General features: G+C 40.2%; 1 protein-coding gene across 2 annotated transcripts in view; it reads left to right on the forward strand.

Annotated features, from left to right (window-relative positions):
- plch1 (phospholipase C, eta 1) overlaps nucleotides 1–24,282 on the forward strand; it is a 77,008-nt gene that overhangs the window by 29,626 nt on the left and 23,100 nt on the right. Inside the window, exons 3-13 of one of the 2 annotated variants that reach the window (XM_071205152.1) lie at nucleotides 3,340–3,486; nucleotides 5,797–6,040; nucleotides 6,223–6,352; nucleotides 13,113–13,283; nucleotides 13,844–13,937; nucleotides 15,237–15,440; nucleotides 16,767–16,887; nucleotides 19,099–19,270; nucleotides 21,122–21,229; nucleotides 22,842–22,997; nucleotides 23,680–23,742. In XM_071205152.1, coding sequence (XP_071061253.1) covers nucleotides 3,340–3,486; nucleotides 5,797–6,040; nucleotides 6,223–6,352; nucleotides 13,113–13,283; nucleotides 13,844–13,937; nucleotides 15,237–15,440; nucleotides 16,767–16,887; nucleotides 19,099–19,270; nucleotides 21,122–21,229; nucleotides 22,842–22,997; nucleotides 23,680–23,742 — 1,610 coding nt within the window. Of the gene's footprint in view, nucleotides 1–3,339; nucleotides 3,487–5,796; nucleotides 6,041–6,222; nucleotides 6,353–13,112; nucleotides 13,284–13,843; nucleotides 13,938–15,236; nucleotides 15,441–16,766; nucleotides 16,888–19,098; nucleotides 19,271–21,121; nucleotides 21,230–22,841; nucleotides 22,998–23,679; nucleotides 23,743–24,282 lie in introns of those variants that run through there. The other variant, XM_034098020.2, reaches the window with a different exon arrangement.

Consider the following 24,282-nt stretch of genomic DNA (forward strand, 5'->3'; position numbering starts at 1 on the left):
TCGCAGAGCTTGCATTTAACTTCCTTTGGACTTCTTAGTTCGAAGTAGTTCCACGAGGAGGAACTCTTTTTACCTGCCGCTTTGTTCATCTTTAGTCGTACGTGTGAGGGAGAGGAGGGGTAGGGGCGGGGTCGGTGTGTAGCGTGCTGCAGCAGCAGTCTGCTCTGCACGCAGGCTTCCTCCAAGTTTACAGTAAAACAAACTGGTGGTGTGACCAATGGCCATTTACAATTATTAATACTATTACTATTATTAGCATATATATATTTATATATATATTTAGGTTGAAACTAAGCCAGAAAAAAAAAAAAATACATAAATAATTAAAAAAAAAAATATAAATAATAAAAAAAAATATATAAATAAAATCGATTTTTAAAAATCATATTTGATTATGGAGACTGTAACGAATATTCGAATAATCGAATAATCGCTGGCATCCCTAGTTGACAGTGACATGACTCCAAAGACATACTAATATTGCTTTATGTCTGCTGGATGTGTAAACAGACAGAATTTCATGTTAGATATTGATTATATATCAATGTTGTGTTTATTCCTTGTAAGGCTGCCTCCTAGTGTCAAAAAGGTACTTAAGCGGACACATATTCCAATACATAGGGGATAGTTCAGAATTTTTGTTTCTCTGTTTTATTTGACAGTAGTGGCTTTACAAATTCCTAAATCTTGCCTAAATAGACCTTACTAATCTTACCTGATAGACCGTACCACCTTACTATTGCTAGCTTATTTGTTGTTTTATTCACATGGCTGCTTGTTTATCTCCCCAAATAATCTGTTTTCAACAAGGCAGGTTGTGTAATCATCATGCACCTCGGGAGATAACACACAGGCCTCAGGCTCATGAGTTCATGCTTGTGTGGGCTTAATTCTGTCCCTGAATAAAGCATCTACCGCTGAAAGAAGTCATTGAATATTGAGAGCAAGATTTCTGTCATTTATAAGCCCGTCCTCAGGACAGAGCGCCTGTTGACAAGCACTCTGCTCAGCATGTGTTCGGTTGAGTATGCTTAAATATGTGTTTTGGATCCATTAGAGGTTTGACTTTGCTTGTCTTTGAAGATAATCACCCATGCCGTCTCGTATAATGCATTATAATAATTGTGTGAAGGTGTATGTGCGTCTCTCCTACAACTTTCAAACATTTTGTTATTTCTCATAATTATTTCCCGAGGCTTCTGGCCTGTTACAGTTTGTAGTTTTAACCCTGAAGAATTCGAGTCAGTTTCCCTCGTCAGGTTTTCTATGGTTGTTTTCTAACATGGATTGAATTGTATACATCTGTCAATGCAGGCATTTTTTTATTTAGTCACCATCCCATAATTTTAACCAGGATTTGTAAGGATTTTCTAAACTATATAATCTAGTCATTGGGTTTAGGACTAAGATTCGGTACCATTTAATGATGGTGACAAGGACTTCTAGTCGTCAAATATTTTCAGACACCATCTTTGCTGCTTCTTCACAATGAGGGATTAAAGTTCAAAGTGTTGTGCTATTGCATTATTAAGTTATCAACAACTATTTATCCATCATCTTCCTTAGTTGTGAGCAGTGGTGTTGCCTGGTATTTTGTATTCGATCAGTTCAGAATCTGGAATTTATTAAAGTGGTTAATTATCTAAATTGTTAATTATATGTGTGTTTGTTTGCATTTTATCTCTCTTTACATAAGGAGACCATCTCTGGTTGGATCGCTCAGCAAAGAAAAATAATTGGGATCAAAGAAAAAAAATGCACAACCATTAATATTCAGCACCAGAAAATTATTTTAGCATGTATGTGTGTGCCTTTAGGATTATTCCTCATGCAAGGAAATGGCATTAAGAACGATGATGCACTCTTAGCAACTTGTTCCCCTTCAATCAATCCATCCATCTATTCTTATCAGCTTATCCTGGGCTGGGTCATGGGGGCAACAAGCAAAGCAGAGTACAACATATGTCCATCTCTCCAGCAATCATTTTCCAGCTCTTCCTGGGGAACCCCAGGGCTTTGCCAGGCAAAAAAATAAATATCATCTCTCTAGTAATCCTTGCTAACAATATTGTCTTTGAGCACTTAATTTACTGTTAAGACAACATATCAGCGATATACTGTATGTGTACTTATTATGCGTGTTAACATATATTAAGACTAATTGCTTGCATAAAAAACATGTGCCACACACACACACACACACACACACACACACACACACACACACACACACACACACACACACACACACACACACACACACACACACACACACACACACACGCACGCACGCACACATGTACTTACACTCAAACACACACCATACACACTTGCACACACTCTACTAATGAGGATGGAAATCCCGCTGTCTCTTTGCTGTCAGCCTCGTCTGTACGCATGCCACCAGCTGTCTCAAAAAGTAAAAAGTTTGAAGTTGTGTCTTTTATCCTCTCTGAGCTGGACAATGCCAGGCAGTCAGGCAATCAAACACAAACTCACTTTACCCATCATTTCAGTCCCTATTTTTTCTTCGTGAGAACACTTCGCCAACATCTTCTCTTTCTGTCTTGTGCTAGTTCAAAAATAAACCTTTAGACAAGGAAAGTGTTGAGTATATGATGCACACTATAAATTGTAGCAAAACAATGTATTGCAGGAGTGGCACTTAATGTGAATCTGTTTGAAATCAGTATGTTGTTATGTTGGCATTTTAAATTGATGTGGCAAAAATGTTAACCATACCACAGTCAAAACAGTCAATATAGCATTCAGTAGAACTAACACCATGCTACCTAACTTTCAACAGAAAACAAAGCAGAGCTTTTCTCTTAAATATAAATATGTACTTTTTCAATGCAAACTTGAATACATTTAACCAAAAACCAACCAAATGCTGTTATTGGTTGCTTTGGTAAACCGGTATTTTCACATCGCCACTGAATACTTTAATATACTCCAGTCGTAGCTATCACCTGCATCTGCATAATGTGGATGTTTCATCTTGAACAGTCTAAAGACCTGCTGCGAAACTTCGAACAGAGAGACACACATCAGCTTTGTCTCTCTCTATGAGATCTCTCTCTTTCTCCCATCTCTCCGTTGCTTTCAGCCGCAGGTCAGTTTGAAACAGAAAAGCCTCCCTGTGTGTCCACACAGTAGCATCTCTGTTGCAGTTCAGACCCACATCAGCTGCTGGCTGCTTCACTAATTCTGCGACGGTATTCTGTGATACTTTGCTTTACTTCTTCCTGAGAAAATCCAAGTAAAGCCAGACACCTGTTTCCTTTATATCTTAAGATAGTGCTTCTCTGAGCCTGTTGTCTGTGCTTTCTCCTGCAGTGGAGCGATGCATGGGTGTGATGCAGTCAGGGACGCAGATGGTGAAGCTGAAGGCAGGATCCAAAGGGCTGGTGAGACTCTTCTACCTGGATGATCATCGCTCCTGCATCCGCTGGAGGCCCTCACGCAAGAGTGAGAAGGCCAAGAGTGAGTATGCATGGGCACACTCACACTTACAAACTCGGTGGGAGACGTTATGGTGTTGCATCATGGGAATGAAGGTTGCAGTACTTTTGGAGCTTGACCATTACAAGGGACTGGGTATCAGGAAATCTCAGTGTTTGATGTGCAGTTTTTATTTTAGCATTGTTTTTTTAAATGCAGGTCTCCCTTGTAAAAGAGATCCATGATCTCAAGGGACCTATCTGTCTAAATAAAGGTTTGAAATTAAATGAAATGTGTTCCCTAACTATTCTTAATCTATATATTTTAGTTTTTATTATTTTCTATGTATTTTACTCTGTGGGTTAATGTTTATATGCTGTGGTTTAGTTCGCCTGCTCGTGTTTTTACGAGAAGGCACTTTGTAACTATGTTTGAATGGTGCTTTATAAATAAAGTGTATTATTATTATTATTATTATTATTATTTATGGAAGAGGAAATTCTAAATCCCTGGAGTATCTACCACTCTGCAAAAAACGGTATAAGGACAAGAACCACCAGCATTCAGCCACAAAACCCCAGGTTAGACGTATTTGGAAGAGAAACTGAAGGTGAAATTATAAAAATGAATATCAAAATCTTGATTGAAACCATCAATGACACTTTACAGGCTTGATATGGACTTGGTATAATACAGAAAATGTTCACAGTGACTAAAGCTTAAAGAACAATATTGTCTTTTTTCTTTTAACAAAAATAAACACAATCTTTTCCTGACCTCAACATAACCACAAACGGATATAAGAATGAATCTTTACATAATGAAGGCTTAATACTATACTATTTTTGTAGCAGGTATACTGTTATGAAGTGCTTTCCAAAATGTCCCTATGTGTACCCTACTTTTTCCCAGAATCTCTGTTAAAAGAGATTATCGGCATTTATTTCATGGCCCCCTCAAAGCATTAATGGCTTTAACTTATTTTTAGTTATTCACATTACTGGTTTTTATTTTTGAGCCTACTGGAGCATATATCTCTGTGTGTGTGTGTGTGTGTGTGTGTGTGTGTGTGTGTGTGTGTGTGTGTGTGTGTGTGTGTGTGTGTGTGTGTGTGTGTGTGTGTGTGTGTGTGTGTTAGATAAGCCTCTTAGAACCTCTCCATTGACATGATTAAGAGAAACCAATAACCCCGTTTTTCCTTTGAGTATGTGTGTCTTGTTGGTGTGTGTGTGTGTGTGGAAGCTTTCAGTCATTGTAGAATTTTTGAAATTAGATAATGAAACGTGATGATAGTGTTATGTTGAAATAGACAGGGATAATTTTTTAATGGATGAAGTATTTTGTGAGGGAAAGGCAATTAATTGAATCATTTAATCACCGTATAATGATATCTTTAATTAATAAATCATACATAGTCAAGTTTCCAAAAGATGACGGTTCATTGTTGTGAGGAAAACACATTGATGAGGGTAATTAATGAACTGATTTAATTGGTTGACTCACGTTTAACATCCTGTTTATAGATCACAACTCAGAGAAATAAACTGAGAAGAACGCAAGCGAGGTTAAGAGACAGATGTGCAGAGCATCTGTATTCATATGCAGAACAGGGTGTAGTTTACTGCAGGCTGTTTCTCTTTCCTATAAAAGACACAGAATCAAAAATAGCTGAGTGTATACTTGGATCCCATTTGACCGTGATACACTCTAAGAACTGCTTTCTATGAGCGTTTTTCATTTACATACGATAAAGAAAAAGTGAGAGAGAGGAACCCACTTAATATTGGTCATAGATACTTTCTACAAATTATTCTGCCTGCTGTTTAAAGAATAAGGCCTGTGTGTTTCAATGTTTTTCAGATAGTCAGCAAATCCTAGGAAAAGATCTACACCACTCAATAATTTCCAACTTGTTTACCCTATGGTTCTCATCCCCTACCCAATCCTTATTGAACAGTACATCTTATAAAACCAATCACACATACAGTATATAGTTTAACTTTACCAAATCATTTATTCAAACAGGAAAATTACTTTTTTCAGCTGCAAATTAATACACATTCAGTGCACGAGTGTGTATTTACAGCAACTGGAGTGTGTATGTGAGTTTGAATCTAAATAAGCTACTTAATGGAGGGACCTGTCACACAGTGTAACAGTGTGGCTTATTGATATAATTGGAATAGTGTTTGGTCAGTAAATAGAATAAATTCATTGCAGTTTTCAGCCTTTAAAATGATAGCTTCATAATTAAATTGATAATTCAATAAGTAGATACAGAAGTCTTTAATGAGTATGTTATGGTGACGGATAATCAATATGGTGCTTTTCTTTTCCACTCCACTTCTTCAGTCACCATTGACTCACTGTACAAAGTGACTGAGGGCGGTCAATCAGACATTTTCCATCGTCATGCCGACAGCAGCCTCGACCCGACCTGCTGTTTCACCGTGTATCATGGAAACCACATGGAGTCCCTCGATCTGGTGACCACAAATGCAGAAGAAGCCAGGACCTGGATCACTGGCCTCCGTTACCTGATGGCTGGGATCAGTGATGAAGACTCGCTGGCCAAACGACAGCGCACACACGACCAATATCCTTTAACGAAGGATAATCCTTTTTGTGTTTATGTTATTTGGTTCTATCCACCATTAGCCCAGTGTTTTTGGCATTTCTGTCTCAAAAACATATTCATGTTTTCATCAATTTAATTACTTTATATTATGCAGACAGATTCATGTACATTCCTCATTTTCCTGAATGTGCGCTTGTTACGTGGCTAAAACAGACGTTTGAAGAGGCCGATAAGAACGGAGACGGTTTCCTGAACATTGAAGAAATATACCAACTTCTCCACAAGCTGAATGTCAATCTGCCACGGAGGAAGGTCAAACAAATGTTCCAGGTTAGAAAATGAAGTTATTTTAATTTATTTAGCACTAAATTGTAATGGCCAATTTGTTATCAGTTTTGTCCTTACAAATCTAAATACAGGAAATAGCGTGCCTTGCTAATTGAAAGGACACATCTCAACAGAAGAGAAACCATACAGATCCAGAATGACATTCCTTTTTTAACATATATTTGAAATTCAGTACCTAAAACATTTAGCATATACATCAAGACCTCTGATTATATAAACCGAGTTGTGCTTTCATTTGAATACTTTGCATTCATGGTGAATTAATATTTAAGATCACTGACTTCACATTACTGTTGCATTTTTTATTGTGAAGGGCATTTGAGTTATTTATATAAATGTGCAAGAAATATTTAATATTCTCATGTGCGAGAGAGAGACACTTTAAGAGGAAAAGTCACATTGAGTAAGTCAGAAATCACTGGCTTCTCTAATGTGGGTGATAGTGTGCAGAACACTTTTTCACTTTCTTTTATCTTTTGACCACAAACACACTAGTTTCCCCTGTCTCTGGCAGGCATGATTGACTTTTAACAATCATCATATTTCGATATTTAAATATGAGATTAGGTAGTATTTAATATGATCTTTAATTTTGACCTGGATGAGATGGTTAATTTTGAGAGGGAGTGATGGAAATGAGTAATTTAAATGCAAACTCAAGGCAGATGCTGAGGGTCTAAACAGATCAAATACATATAGTCAACACCACCCCCCAACAAATCCTCAAACACATTGCAGTTCATTTGGATTTGGATTATTCTAAAACTGATCCTGTGTCAAAATCCCAACACTTTATTACTTCAAGCTTATATTGTGTCGATATGTATATGTGCATTTGTAGGCGTGCAAGGGTTAGGCCCGAAAAAAACTGTTTGCTCTGTGTCCCCCTAACAGCTTGATTTATATATCATGAAAGATGAAAATATTTTAATAAAGATCCAAACTGGACTTGTTTTTCTAAATATTAGACAAAGGTTTTGTGTCGACTAAGAAATATATATTTTAAAACCAATAATAGAAGTTGCCTTGCAGTATTTATTTTAATAACATTGAATCAAACTATCCAAATTAAATTTCCCTCGAAAGCCTCCTCTTCCCCATCACCTGGAATTTAACCTGGACAGTAGATTTCAACATGTTGTCATCCCTTCAAAGTGGACTAAACCTTAATTGTTCTCTATAAAGCAGCCACTCTTTGGGTTTAGATCATATAGGAAATGTTATTTATTAATCTCTTTCCATTTAAGAATTGGCAGATAACAGCGTGTACCTGTTATCAGTTTGTTTTCTGTCCAGACATTTCTGATGAAGTCTATCACAGTGATTTGTCCTGCTGGTTGTGTTAAGATTCTTTCTGTGATCGAGTCCCCGATGCACACAGCGAGCTCATTATGGGTGTGTGATGGAGGCATTAGCTGGTATTATTAGATTTGGTGTGTAGTCGTTGGGCCCCCGTGAGATCAGGTAATGTGAGACGCTGGATACCATCGAACAGGCAGAGCGGGATGGCGGAAGAGAATGAGCAGCGAGCTGTGCTGCGTGTGTCCTCAGGCTACATGTGATTTGGATTAGGAAAATAAAAATAAATATCTTGATTGGTAATGTGTTTGTGCCATAAAGACTGGAACACTGCACTTGCCGATGTGAATTAGTGTTGATATCATTGTAAAAATGTAAATTAACAAGAGATGGAGAAAGAATAAACTGAGACAGCATGCAGCTGCACATTACATTACATTACATTGCATTTAGCTGACGCTTTTATCCAAAGCGACTTACAATAAGTACATTCGACCAGGAAGACACAACCTTGAAGAAAACAGAATCATATAAGAACATCAGGTTTCAAAGAGCCAATCGTTTCAAGTGCTACTCAACTGGCTTTAGATAAGCCAGTCCTTTATTAGTATATAAGTGCTCTGTTAGCAGTTCTTTGTTAGTCATTCTATCGCTCGAAGTGGAGTCGAAAGAGATGAGTTTTCAGTCTGCGCCGGAAGGTGTGTAAGCTTTCTGCGGTCCTGATTTCAATGGGGAGCTCATTCCACCATTTTGGAGCCAGGATAGCAAACCCACGTGTTTTTGCTGATGGGAACTTGGGTCCCCCTCGCAGCGAGGGTGCAGCGAGCCGTTTGGCTGATGCAGAGCGTAGAGCACGTGCTGGGGTGTACGGTTTAACCATGTCCTGGATGTAGGAAGGGCCAGATCCATTCGCAGCATGGTACGCAAGTACCAGTGTCTTGAAGTGGATTCTAGCAGTTACCGGAAGCCAGTGGAGGGAGCGGAGGAGCGGCGTGGTGTGGGAAAATTTTGGAAGGTTGAAGACCAGACGAGCCGCTGCATTCTGGATGAGCTGCAGAGGTCGGATGGCACATGCAGGTAGACCAGCCAGGAGGGAGTTGCAGTAGTCTAGGCGTGAGGTGACGAGAGCCTGGACCAGAACCTGCGTCGATTTCTGGGTCAGCTGTGGGCGTATCTTCCTGATGTTAAAAAGCGTGTATCTGCAGCAGCGGGTTGTAGCAGCGATGTTTGCAGTAAACGACAGGTTGTTATCTAGGATAACACCCAGATTCCTTGCAGTCTGAGTCGGGGAAACAACAGAGGGGCCGATGTTGATAGTTAGGTCAAGAGAGGGACAATCTTTTCCCGGAAGGAAAAGCACTTCAGTTTTGTCAAGGTTGAGCTTGAGATGATGAGCGGACATCCACTGAGAGATGTCAGCTAAACAAGCAGAGATGCGTGCGACGACCTGGGTCTTTGAGCGGGGAAAGGACAGAATTAATTGGGTTTCGTTAGCGTAGCAGTGGTATGAAAAACCATGCGGGCTAATGACAGATCCGAGCGAGTTTGTGTACAGGGAGAAGAGGAGAGGATCAAGAACAGAGCCCTGAGGGACCCCTGTAGTTAATTGACAAGGGTCGGACTCCGACCCTCTCCAAGTAACCCTGTAGGTGCGGTCTTTGAGGTATGAGGTGAGGAGGGAAAGTGCAGAGCCTGAAACTCCAAGTTCTTGGAGAGTGTGAAGGAGGATCTGATGGTTCACCGTGTCGAATGCAGCAGACAGGTCCAACAGGATGAGGACAGAGGAGAGGGAGGCTGCTTTAGCAGTGTGCAGTTCCTCAGTGACAGCAATGAGAGCAGTTTCTGTGGAGTGACCTGCCTTGAAACCAGACTGGTGCGGATCCAGAAGGTTGTTCTGATGGAGATAACAGGAGAGTTGTTTAAAGACAGCGCGTTCAAGTGTTTTAGACAGGAACGGGAGGAGAGAGACAGGCCTGTAGTTTATAACATCAGACGGGTCGAGAGTGGGTTTCTTTAGGAGAGGGTTTACTCTTGCCTCCTTGAGACTGTTTGGAAAGTGACCAGAAGTTAGAGAAGTGTTGATGAAATGGGTGAGAAACGGTAGAATATCAGGAGCGATAGTCTGAAGGAGGTTTGAAGGGATAGGGTCCAGAGGACAGGTGGTGGGGCGGGTAGAGGTAATGAGGGTAAGAACCTCACTTGGAGAGAGAGGGGAAAAGGAGGTTAGTGTGCCGGTTGAAGGTGGCTCAGGTGATCCGGCGGTGAGTAGGGGTGAGTCAGAAAAAGAAGAGCGAATGTCGTAAACCTTTTTTTCAAAGTGGTTAACAAAGTCGCTTGACAGAAGGGAGGAGGGGGAAGGGGCTTTGGGAGGGTCCAAGAGGGTGGAGAAGATGGAAAATAGTTTTTTAGGATTGGAATAGGAAGATTGGATCTTATCTTGAAAGAAAGTGCTTTTTGCCTGAGAGATCGAAGCCGAGAAAGAGGAGAGGAGAGCCTGATAGGTTAGGAGGTCGTCACGGTGTTTGGATTTCCACCATTTCCGCTCTGCTGCCCTAAGGACGGTTCTATTAGCACGCAGTGCGTCATTTAGCCAGGGAGCCGGAGGGGACTGACGAGCCTGCCGAGATGTGAGAGGACAGAGAGAGTCCAGAGAGGATGAGAGAGTAGAGAGGAGAGTTTCTGCAGCAGAGTTTGGAGGCAGGAGTTGGAACGAGTCAGAGGAAGGGAGGGCTGAGAGCACCGAGGAGGCAAAGGTAGAGGGGGAGAGGGAACGGAGGTTACGGCGGACAAGTGCAGGATGCGAAGAGATTAGTTTGTTATGTTTGGAAAGGGGTAAAGAGAATGAAATGAAGAAGTGATCGGAGGTGTGGAGCGGGTTTACAGAGAGGTTAGAAGTAGAGCAGTGCCTTGAGAATATGAGATCAAGGACATTGCCAGCTTTATGAGTTGGTGGGGACGGAGATAGTGAGAAAGCAAAGGTGGTTAACAGAGATGTTAGTTCGTCTATCTTCTCCATCTGGAGGTTGAAGTCTCCGAGAAGTACAGCGGGAGGGCCAGTTTCAGGGATGTGTGAGAGGAGATGATCTAATTCATCCAAGAAGTCCCCCAAGGCTCCTGGTGGACGGTAGAGAACAACAATGGTCAGTTGTATAGGATGGGTCACTGTGACGGCATGGAATTCAAAGGTGGAAGGAGTGAAGTTAGGTAGCTTGAAGAGGGAAAAGCTCCATGTGGGAGAGAGCAGGAGACCAGTGCCACCTCCTCTACCAGTGGGTCTGGGTGTATGGGAGAAGGAATATGCTGTGGAGAGAGCTGCTGGGGTGGATGTGTTGGATGGAGTAATCCAGGTCTCAGTGAGAGCAAGGAAATCCAGAGACTGCAGGGAGGCGTAGCCAGAGATGAAGTCAGCCTTAGGAACAGCTGACTGGTAGTTCCACAGGCCGCCTGAAACTAGGTGCTGGATCTCAGAGGTGCATGTGGGATAGACGAGAGCGGGCCGGTTATATCGATTAGGAGATACACGGGGCCAGTGATAATTGCGAGAAGACACATGAACAGGAATGGAGAAAATACACATGATTATAGCATGAGGGGCTAGAAAACGAAATAAAAGAAAAATAAGAATAAGACACCAGTGATACTTAGCTCAAATTAGAGTAGGATTTGCCTCCTCTTTGCCACCCTCGTGACTCCCGCAGGACTCCAATGTCTTTGTCGGTCTTACTCCCGCAGGACTCCAATGTCTTTGTCGGTCTTCGGCTGTCTGACGCTGACGCTGACGCTCAAGAAAGAGCTGCCTAAATGGACGCCTGATTGCTGAGTTCTCACAGCTATGGTGCCACGCCCCTCTAATTAGTTAATTCTCTACAGCTGATGGGCGACAACTCAGAGGGGTGCGGATTTAAATGTAGCCCAGGCACAAAGTGGAGGCAGTGAGAGTTTCACGTGGTCAGATCTGAGATTTAAATTCTCTCAAAAGTGCCCTTTTAGCTACAACAACTACAGAACAATTATACAGAGTAGAATAACTGAAATAGAGAAGTCTAATTAAACAAGATTATTACTTACAGCGGTTTCTGCGTCCAAGGAGGTGTAGCCGCCAGGTCAAGGAGTACACTGAATTAACCAGTTTTTGAGACCGCTATTTAAATGCTTTGTCAGCTGAGAACTGGTTTCTCCAGCTGTTCCTACACGTCACGCACAATCAACGCAGAGGGGTGCGGATTTAAATGCAGCCCAGGCACAAAGTGGAGGCAGTGAGAGTTTCACGTGGTCAGATCTGAGATTTAAATTCTCTCAAAAGTGCCCTTTTAGCTACAACAACTACAGAACAATTATACAGAGTAGAATAACTATGCACATGTGCATAGGAGTTACTCAGTAACCCTCACAGCTGACAGGTCTACACATTTTGTGCTTCAAATTATGTATTGGGAAGGCTGATACTTCCTTATCACTGACAGTCACTATTGGTCTTTGGCCATATATTATAACCTGATAATCAGAATAAATTGCCAGTACATTTCACTCACATCCACTCAATCTGACATTAAGCTTCATTTAAAAAATACTACTAATAACTAACTAATTTGTAGCAAATTACGCATCCATCTGGCCACCACAGAGCAGCAACTCAATGTCTTTCACATTAAGCCAAAAATCTAAAATGATTTGTCCAACTCTCTTTTAGGTGTTTCAATCTCGTATATGAATTTATTATGTTTTGGTGTTTTTACCATTCTCATGGACGTAATATCTCAGGACCCTTTAGAGAACTCAATACCTATGGCACAGACGTCAACCTGGACTCAAGAATTAACTGGATCTCAAAGGTCAAGGTCAAAAAATAAATAAATCTTAAAGATGTCTTACGGGATCAAATAATTCACTGATGACATTTTAGAAAGACATGGATGTTAACTGTAACATGACTGGATGGCACATGCAATCATAGGGCAGTTAAGTTAGTTCTGTAATTGGACAACACTGCGCTATCCTGGGTCAGGAGCAATACACAGGACATGGAAACGCACAAATGTATGTTGTTTTGAGTTAGATTTTCGATGCCCCGGATTATTTTTTGAGATAAGATAAACCTTTTCTGAATTCAGGTGAATTCAGGAGCTGCAGCAGCAGCAGCAATAAGAGTGAAAGTATGGGATAGATAGAGTTCATACATGGATAATAAGAATAACAATATAAACATTGACAGGTTTTTAATATTCTCAAATATAGAAATGTGTAATAGCCACCCAAAACAAGTACAATTTGAGTTCTATTCTAAATAAACAAATTGCTCAACAAGCAATGTCAAAAGTTTCTGTTTGTTGTTTCAATTTAGGACTGTTAAAGTCACAAAGGTTTCTGGAGAGTTTTACTTACCATCTAAAAATAATAGCCTGAGAGGTGTCACCAATGACATGTCCCTTCCTCATCTCCACAGGAAGCAGACACTGACGATCAGCAGGGCACGCTGACCTATGAAGAGTTCTCTGTCTTCTACAAGATGATGTCTCTGCGACGGGACCTGTTCCTGCTGATGATGGCGTACAGTGACAGGAAGGATCACCTGACAACAGAGGAGCTAGCCAATTTACTGCGTAACGAGCAGAAGGTGAGAGGTCACTAAAATGCTCAGCCGGCGACATACATTTTTATTCGGAGGGGTCCAAATTACTTCCTCTCCTATCAGCTGTATCAATTTCATATCGAGCCACACAAAAGAGATTGATTCAGTTCCTGTTTTCCCTCCCTGAGTTTAACATTTAACGCCCTCGGTCTCAGCTGTCTGCCCAGAGGAATCCGCTTCACTGAGTCAATCTATCACACTAAAATTGGTTTGTCTCACGAGAGCACTTTTTTTTGTTCTTTACACTTTTTTCTGCTCTCTTTTTCCTCCAGTTATTTTCGTTGTGCTTCTGACTCACTCTTTTCTTTCTTACACTCAAATGGTGTCATTTTCATCATGCTGTATTTGACGCCTCGAGCCTGAGATACTCTGCATTTATACTGTTTTCAGATTGTGCTGCTGGTTTGACATGGATGGAAATGTATTTAACAGCAACATAAATGTGTTGTAAAGATGGGAACATATCTGAGTCTTACTTTACTCTGGAATGAAATCATTGTTATTAACTACATTTCAAGGAGTCTGATGATGTTTTTTCTCTACAGATGACCAATGTGACTCCAGAGTATGTTGCAGAAATCATTGACAAGTTTGAGAGGTCTGATGAGAACAAACAAAGAGGCGTCATAGGGATTGAAGGTATTTTTCTCCAAATGTTTTACCCCCCTTATCTGTCACCATAGTTTTTTTAAAATGCAGATTTAACAGAAATTAGCATTTCTATCAACCCCCTTTTTAACTACTGTGACTTTCATCCCCCAAAAATCCAGAATCCCTAGAAAGATCAATTCTGAAAATGATAAAAGAATGTTGTTCATCTCTGAGAGCTGTTTTAAGTAATACCACACGCAACTAAAGGGTGAGTTTATGAAGGAGGATTGAGCAGGGTGGCCTTTGTGAGAAATTGGGAAGTCAGAATGAGGGCGGTGGAAGAAAAAAATGACAGTGTGACAGACATGAGGGGAGGGAATATGGAGAGGAGATGAGAGGGGAGCAGCAAGGGTGAGACTAATCTTGTTGTTGGGGGCATGAAGGCTAACACTGTGTGTGTCTGACTGATCAGACCAATATGTCTGCAGGCCAGAAATGTGTTTTTTACTTGCATTGTGGACAGATGTGACAGTAATGTCTAAGCAGAGGATTTTTTTTACAGTGTGATGAGCTGTTACTTACAGTATTTGAACCATCATGGTGATAATATTGCGTGACCAGTCTGATCAATATCTTTCACATGGGCCTTTTTGCGTCACATTTTTCAGTTTCCTCTTGGCAGTGTGCTTTTCCACAGTCTTCTTCTTTTCGTTTTCTGCTCTCTGGCCTATTTTCTGATTTTCCATGATCTTGGTATTCTTGTCTCATTTGTATCCCTCCTCTCTGGATAAAAGGATGCTTTCTTTCTTCCCACTCCCCTCCACTCCGTACCACCTAAAACAAGTTGGCTGTTTGAAGAATATCTGCCATCGAGAGGTTCTAAACCTCACCACTCTGGTTCGAAACCAGTGTGCTGTGGTTACACTGTGCTTGTCTGTCATCCTTGGTATTTTCCCAGAGAGATCATCATGCAAATGAAGAGAGATATTGTAGGTGCCACTCTGATAACAGCACGACAAACAATGTTTTGACAAACACTTTGCTTCACCTCTGCATCTGCAAGGCAGAGAGTCCTCAGCAATTCTACTGGCCCTCTGTGTAATTCAACTTAAATCTATCATCTGTATGCTAACAAGGCTAAAAGATAAAATTATTATGTTGACCAGTCTGTACTAAATTCTAACAGACAACAAACAGCACTGCCATAAACAGATGATGGTGAGCCTATGTAGTTCACTTGATTAAATGTCCAAAGCAATAAACTATGATTGAACTAAGCTAAATGCTTTAGAATCCCTGATGTGATTCCACATATATATTTAACAATACATTTGTATTTTCCTTTAGGTTTTACAAGTTTCATGCGCAGTCCAACGTGTGACATTTTCAACCCTTTGCACCACGAGGTGAACCAAGACATGGACCAGCCTCTTTGTAACTATTTCATCGCCTCCTCTCATAACACATACCTGACTGGAGACCAGCTTCTCTCCCACTCCAAGACCGACATGTATGCCTGGGTGCTGCAGTCCGGCTGCCGCTGCGTAGAAGGTGAGCGAACATCTGCACTACAATATGGACGCCATGCGTGGCTAATCTGACTGCGCATAAGCCTTTCCACAGCAGACATTTTGACATGTTGCAGTGGGAAAAACACAGGTGCAAATAAAAACATTTAGCACAGCTGAATTCTATATAGTGGTATCTGTGATCGTGCATCACTGTCACACTATCATGGCTTACTGGGACACTTAAATAGAGCAGAGCTATCATTGTTCAAGTTATTAGCTGCTTTTCCTGCTATACCCTGTCAAAATGTCTGCTGTGGAAAACTACATTTTTTATTTGACAAGCTGATTTATAACTAGGATTATTCCTGTTACACCCTATATAAAATGATACATTTCTGTTCAAAGTGGTATAAAACCATCACTGTTAGGAATGTGTACTGCTTAGCAATTTGGGACACTTTATACTGTTTTTAAATTGAAACTTAACACCTATTTTACTGTATTAATGTTTGGTAATACAATTTGAAACCAGCCTAAAGTCGCAGTATCTCTGAAAAAAAAACACAGAAGCACAATCTTGCACATGCTATTGCAGAGGTCACCAACTACATTTGTCCAAGGGCCAAAATTAATCCAAGAGACACTTTCGGGGGCCAGAGATTTATATATATATTTATATATAAATCATACTAAATTATATATATATATTTATATATATATATTTGATTAATATGTTCACTTTATTGAAAAAATTATCTTTTTTTACAAGCCTGTATCCGGGTTAATAAAACTGAAAGCAGTCCTGATTGGCAGGGAAAGGAATCAACTTTTTTATTCATACCGTGTCCTGATTGGTGGGAAACGGTTGCAGGATATAAGAAAATTGTTTGCCAGGCACGCAAATGTCACTGTCAAAGAGCCTCAAGCGTAAAGTTGACGTGGAAAACCACCGTTTTAATGAGGAATGGACGGATAAAAACGCATTCATCATGCCATCGTTCAATAAGGCTACACCTGTTTGCCTTATCTGCATTGAAACGGCCGCTGTTGCAAAAGAGTACAATCTGAGGCATCATCATATCACAAAGCATGCAACTTTCTCACTTTATTTATTTATATTTTATTTTTTTTACGCCACAGTATGTCTGGCGGGCCGGATGTGGCCTGCGCACTGCCAGTTGATGGTCACTGTGCTATTGCTTGAACATGTCTTTGATTGACAGTGTTCGTTAGTAGAATATATAAAAGCTGAGAGATCAAATTGACTGTCTTCTTTATATTCAAAGCTGAACAGAGAAAAGAGACGGAGACTATAACACACCACACTGTTTTATTCATGCATCATGTCTCCTGTTTTCCCCTGCAGTGGACTGTTGGGACGGACCTGATGGAGAGCCGATGGTCCAACACGGATACACTCTGACCTCCAAGATACCGTTCAAGTCTGTCATAGCGACCATCAATAAATATGCCTTCATTAATAACCAGTGAGTCAACAACACAGTGTGTGTGTGTGTGTGTGTGTGTGTGTGTTATAATGTTGTTTGTTTACTGCCGTTAACATGAACTATCTTCTCTTCCAGAGCATTGATCTAAGTATCGTCTAATTTATCTATCCTCAATTTATTTTGCTGCAGAGCATATTCTCTGCAAAATGCAATTGAAAAACCCAAATGTTATTTGCATAGGGAACCAGTGCAATGCTAAGTTCCCTATTAGTATACAAAAAGTTCACATCCCTGCACCACTCCATTGGCATGAATGGACAAGGACAATAATGGTACCATTTATGATATCCAGAAAGACACTATTAGACACTACTGTATAGAAGTGTGTGTTGGTGTGTGTTTGTGTAAATGTTTAATGGGAACCAGACACTTCCATTTTCCCCTAGGTATTGTAAAGGGAGAAACTGTCTGAGAATGCCAAATCGAAATGCCATTTTACTGATTTCTCCTTCAGTTTACTCACTCATATAAATCTGCTGAAGCATCATTTCTGGTTGACATTCAGAAGAGCAAATAATGCTATTTTCTTCTGGACCAACGGCACAATACAGTATTTCTCTGACATGTATTATTGATTGTATGTTGTTTTCTTTTGTTTTAGTGTGTTGCTTTATGGTCCAGAGTGAGACATAATAACATCAGCTGGCTCATAAGAAAAGCTGACAAACTAAATTGTTTCTCATGAGACTAGTCTTAAACTAAAAATGTTCCTGTTATAAAATTATATATTTACTTTTGATTGAAGGTTTCCCCCAAAGGTTTACCAAAAAAATAGCAAAAATTGTCCAGCCATGTTTCAGAGAACACTGAGTTTCCTGGCTGCAATTAGCACCTACAGTATTACTGAACCATCTGCTCAGCAGTGTTTCCTCTCGCTCCCCGAGGAGCCACTGTTTCTCTCTGCTAGCTCCAACATTACCAAAACAAAGTGGTGTATGATGCAGCTTCTTGCTGCCACATTGGCTCGCTTCGGCATCTATTGCAGCTACTTATAAGTACATCACCTGTGTTATGTAACCATTTTTTTACTTCAAAAATGCAGACAGTGTTGGACTTGATTAGATTTATGTAAATAAACTAAAGTGTAAAAATACATTTGGCATTAGCTTGTGGGAAGTTTGACCAAAAATAATTAAGGCTGTTTTTTTTGTATAATGTTATATAATATTACATTTTCTCATCATTCTCTGTAAATTCTCTACACAATAATATGGTTGTTTACCCAAATGCTTTAAAAGCTTTAATTTCAATGCAGTCAGTCACAGATCAATCAGTAATAGGAAGCAAAATAAAGACACCGGAACAACATTAAATGAAACAATTGTTAAATTAGGGTTCCCAAAAGAAAATATTAAAACTTGCTTATTAGGAAATACCTGTAAACTCTTAAGTAATAATCAATAGTAATCTGTAATAATAATTCTGACAGGCAGAACGTGTTAAGAAATTAAATATGATGTATCTCACATCTCGATCCCCACTCTGCTGGCTTTTACATTCAGCTGATGTTTTATCATCAGTGCCACCTGTTAATATGATTAATGGCTGCTGGCCTGTATTGAAATGGAGCGAGTCTCTGCTCAATAACACACGCACACACACACACACACACACACACACACACACACACACGCACGCACGCACGCACGCACGCACGCACGCACGCACGCACGCACGCACGCACACACACACACACACAGACACACACACACACACACACACACACACACACACACACACACAAGCACACACTCTCCTTCACCTGAGACAAGCTCCTCCTGGATGTCCGTCCCTCTGTTATCTCTTTTTGTCTCCGGCAGAGTGTGTGCGTGTGTGTGTGTGTGTGTGTGTGTGCGTGTGATATGTGGATCAGAGTTGGAGGTGAGAGCAGGGCTGCGTTCCCTGAGGGAGAGCTGTCAGTCTGACAAACCTGGCATTTGAGCTGCTCTGCCGTGTGGCCACAAGTCATGTCACCTTTTTAAAAACACACACACATATATATACACACACACGCATGTACTCACACACAAACACACACCAGACACACACTAGCACACAGATCATTAACCTGCTACCTCCTTTATTTTTCATGTTTACTCTACGGCTGAATTTAAGACACATTTTTTAAATGTTGACAGGTTTTAATTTAATTCATGGAAATCTGAATATGTATTTTGATAATTTGTTCAGGTACCCAGTAATTCTGTCCATAGAGAACCACTGTAGCATCCAGCAGCAGAAGAAGATTGCTCAGTACCTGCGAGAAATCTTTGGAGACAAACTGGACGTGAGAGATGCCCTGAGCAGGGACTCAAAAACATTACCCAGTCCTCAGAGCCTGCAGGGCAAGATCCTCATCAAAGTAAGAACTCATTTATGGATATTATGGGGGAGTGACAATTCATGTCTTCAAATGAATGAATAAGTAGCAAATTTGAAATATGCCCAGTCTGTCAACTGCACTTGCAAATTGAAACATCTTTATTGCACGGCTCAGTTTCCTTCCTTTTATTTCAGTGAAGAAAGCGGAGCACTCGTTATCCCTCCATATTTTACTTCATGTGTCTTGCTGCACTGACGATGAAAAGTGGGAGAGGCACTGCAGGACGGCTAATTATTGCCAATAAACAGATGAAGCGAAAGAAGAGGAGAAAGTGAGGTCAAATCTAGGTCATTGTATTACTCATAAAGGGAGAAGGAGGGAAGGACGAGATGCCGGCATATGATGATTGAGCGACTTATTGCATTTTATATTTTTGTCAATTCTGAAATGAACCACAATAAGTAGATAACTAAAGACTTATTCAAACAACATGAAACATACACTGCTACAGAAACAGTCCTTTATGTCTCAAATCCCTGCTAAGAAACTAAATCAAAAAGTTAAACTTAAGAAAAAAGGTGGTTCCTGTTCTTTCCCTTACCATCAGTCAATGAGGGTTATTTTGATATTATTCTGTCTGAACATTTCCATTTGAATGTCAACTTTTTTTACACAAGGTTTTAATAAGGTCAGAAGTAGAGGAAAAAGATAATCCTTTTATATTATTATTATGATTATTATTATCTTTCTTTATTTGACTCACAGCAGTGGAAATAAAGCTCGCAAAACATTGTAATCCCGAAAGGCAGGACAGGTGCATAGCTTGATGATCTTATCTGATGATCAAAGCACTTTGAATTGCCTTGTGTTGAAAGGTGCTATATAAATAAACTTGCCTTGCCTTGATCTGTTGATATGATTTTGTTTAATATCACTTGGATGGTTTTAGACCCAGAAGATCCTTATCCTCCAGCAAAGGACAAGTTATTGATACAAAGAGATAGGGAGCACTTTGATGGGCAACTCTATCACCTTTTATTTGATATTTTTTTTAAGAACCAATATACAACTGACTTTATCTGTAACGTGAAGAAAGGATACTTTGTTACATGAGGAAAAAAGGAGCTTTTGCTTTTCCCCAACCAGATGTATACAAAGTAAAAGAGCATTATTGATTTATAAAGCCCTTTACTCCTCTAAAAGTCTTCCCCCCTTTCTTTAATCCTCCTCTTTTCCCTCTTTTGAGAGCCTTTGACTTCTATCCATCCTTTGGTGGAGACCAGAGAGTCACAGGAGAAGGAAAAGTGGCGTTAGGGTTTTTGACAGTCACAGATAGAAATAAACGACAGGGATAGACTACCTGGGGCAGTAGTAAAAACACGAGGGTGGTGGCGTCACCCTGTGAGACACTCATTGAGATGCGGGAAGCTCGGAATCTGCCATTGATTTTGAGAGAAGCTTAGAAAATCTCGACTCCCACTCACACTTTCAGAATGGCTCACTAATGTGCTTCCTCTCTGCTGAAAGAGCTGCACAGGGAGCTTCTAAGAAAATCAGTAGCTTATTGTAGAATTGTGTGTGTTTGTGTGTGCACTACGGTGTGCTTTGTGCTCTCGTGTGTGTATTTGTGGCAGTCCTGGGAAAAAAAACACATAACGGGAAATCACTTTAAGGTGCATTTTGTTTGCAAAGGCTTGTGTGCACTTTGGTGAATATCTGAGTGAATATGCTGCATTCTTCTGTGTTATTCTTGGACTATGTTATAGGTTCAACCTGTGTGGGCGTCCTAGTATATATTGGAGACGAGCAAGGATCTAAGACATGTACATGGGTCAAATGTATGTTTGTCCACTCTCCTCTCATGTGTTTGTCTGTCCTCTCTCTGTGTAGGGGAAAAGTCTCCCTGCCTATCTGTCTGCGGACGCCGAGGAAGGGGAAGTGTCTGATGATGACAGCGCTGATGAAATTGAGGACGACTTCAAGCTTAAGAGTAGCAATGTAAGAGAGAAGACTTTAGATTTCATAATATGTGCACACAAACAAGCACATTAACACCAACAAACAGACAGGTTACCTCACACTTTGATGTTTTCAATGAGTTTTCATCAGGCCAGTTGTGCTACTAAATGTTAGGCTTATGTCTTTATAATTAGATTTTTTTTTGCGTCTATCATGGAAAGTGCCTAACGGCTGCAATATGCCTTTTGCTTACCTTTCACAGAGCCCTTACTCTGTCTTTCATGCTGTTGAATCCAGAAAAGCACTTAAATCATTTGAATGAGTAAAATGTATCCTCCAATAAATGTGAACAATTATTTAAGTGCTGCTTCGGCAAATCATTAAACATTTGTAAAGTCACAGACAAAATCTATTATCTAATATTCATTTTAGCTTGTCAGGAACTAATGTGAGAGAGTCAAACCCCCGTCCTCCACATACAGGCGCCGCAAACAGTAATGAGATAATGGAATGTTAATGACATTGTTGTGCTCTACGTAATGTCTTCAGTAATTGGGTAGTTATGTCGGTACTTGTAAAGTTTTATTGATCATCATTGCAGTCATTTTTCGGAAGGATCAAAGCTTAGTGGTGCAGACATAAATGTTAAGTAATTGCAAGCATTTAATCTTGCTGTTTTTCTTTTATTGATAGACGTTCCTTGTGCCATTTATAATAGTCATTTTTAATCCTGTTTATTTATTCCGTGATACAGTAGTGCCAGGGTCCTCCTCACCACATTTAAAACAGGAAAACACTCACTTATTCTCCAGATGGTGCATTGTGTAACACAATATGGCATCACTCTTCCAATATTTAGCTGAAGGCATAATGCGCAGATGCCACTTTGGATGATCATTGCCATTTTGAAATGGTGGTGGCAGGTTTCCACTGATGAGAGGTTTTGTATTGCGCTCATTAAACCAGTTTCACAGCAGTCACCGCTAATGTTTCATTTATAGTGGGATATAGCTTTTGTCCAACAGTGCACACAGGCTAATTTAAGAGTAACTTATGTAGCCTAGCAGTACTCTATATTATGCCAAAAAACTGACATTTCTATTTACATTTTTCTACTCACTACTGGTTGTTATATAGAAAGAGAAGTATAAAACACTGAAGGGATTTGAAGTCTCTTTAGTGAAAGTAAGAATTTTACATTTTACAAGATACGTCAATTTGTAGCTAAAAAAAAAGAAGCTTTTGGTTAAATAAGCAAAGTGACACTAAAATCTAATGTTGTGCATATTAGATAATCAAAGGAAAGGCAAGGCAGCTTGTGTTAACTGGATGTCTCATTACTGGTAAAAAAGGTGGATCAGGAGTCAAAATGTTGTTTTTATTTTATTTACCTGTACAGTAGGTGGCGCACATCTCTATTCCTACTGCTATACTTTTCAAACTGTTTCTCTAGTTACTTTTCTTGCCAAAAGGTGATGCTGGTGTCAGATGCTTTGCATGGGTGATAATGAGTGTCCAAAATGACACTCCTCTGCATCACTTGCTGTTAATATATGTGTCTTTGCACCTTTCTTAAAACAACCTCTGCTCGATATCTTGCCTAGCTCTTTCTCCATCCCTGTTTTAACACATTTCCTCCTTTTTCTCACAGGGGAACGGTAATCACCAGGTGGAGTCTGATATCAGAAAGAAACTGGACTCTCTACTGAAAGAATCTCGAATCGGAGACAAGGAAGACACAGATAGTTTCAGCATCCGTGCTCTGCTCCGGGCTACGCATCAGGGCCTTCAGAAGAACCTGCGGCAGGTACTAAAAGGAAAAGTGTGGAGCTGCATACGGAGCAGACTAATACTCGTCAACAGATGAGGAGAAGAAAGAGTGAAGAGGGGGGGGGGGGGGGGTGATGTAAAACTAGGCCATGGTATTAGTCACAGAGGGAAAGGGAGAACATAAAGGGTTTGGCTGGTTAATGCACCACTCACAGGTCAAACACATGCACTGAATACATACTAAATAGTGAGTCAAGACTGCTGTGTGTTTTATCTAAAGCATGTCAAAGCAGCCTGAAAGTGATGAGAAACTAAATATCTGCAGTGTTACTTAATATTTAATTTCCCTGCTTGCTTCTTGTGCTATTTTTAGAGGATTCAGTTTCCTGACATCTATTTTTATGTGCTGGGTGTTGGTGATCCCCTCTACTTCATTCTGTCTCTAAAGACAGTCCTTTCTGTCTCTCCTACTGTAATATCCCTTTCACATTTTCTCTTTTTCTTCTTTTTCACCCACTCAGTTTTTCAGCTTTGCTGTGCTTTATTGGCTGATTTCTGATGCAGCCCCTCCAGCTATTGAGCTTTAGGGTTTAACTGTCTTGCTGGGTGCTAATGTGGTTTTGATTAGATGCACATCAAATGATCCACACATAATATTGTAAACAAGCACACACCCAAACACACATATCAATCTGTGGATGTGTTTTTCTTGTCTTTAGGGCTCCAAAGGGGTTCTGAAGAAATCTCAAAGCAGATCCTTACTCACGACGCTCAAACAGAAGGTGAGTAGCATGGAAAGAGAGCTGGTTTGATTCTTTATGTACTTGTGTGAGATCTGAAATGGCTATTGTGAGTTGCCATTAAACTGGCCACTAAGTTTCTATTTCAAACTTGAGTGTGATGTGTCCCTTAGGCTGAACTCCACTTATGGGAAGAAGAAAAGAAAGCCTCCCCACTGTTCTCCTGTAGATAAATATACCATGACATAAACATATGCATATAAATATTAGCACCCTATGTAGTGTTATCTTCGGCCTGTAGTAGGTAGTAGGATGATCATTTAGACTGACACCCTAGTCTTCCTGTTTGTGACGCATACCTGTGAATTACACATGCAGATCTTAAGTATGTACTGTCGTGATTTAGATCCTTTCTATGGTACGTTTGTGGTGTGTTTTTCATTATTTCACACTACAATATAGGTTTACATGTCAATGTTTAATATCATTTTTCAGCCTGGTTATTTCCCACGGAGAATTTCTTCCTCAATCTATTTGACCTTCCTATACAACCTCACATCTCCTCTTCATACTTTAAAGCCT

The sequence above is a fragment of the Pseudochaenichthys georgianus genome, chromosome 13, assembly GCF_902827115.2.
Source record: "Pseudochaenichthys georgianus chromosome 13, fPseGeo1.2, whole genome shotgun sequence".
In the NCBI taxonomy this organism is placed as follows: Eukaryota; Metazoa; Chordata; class Actinopteri; order Perciformes; family Channichthyidae; genus Pseudochaenichthys; species Pseudochaenichthys georgianus.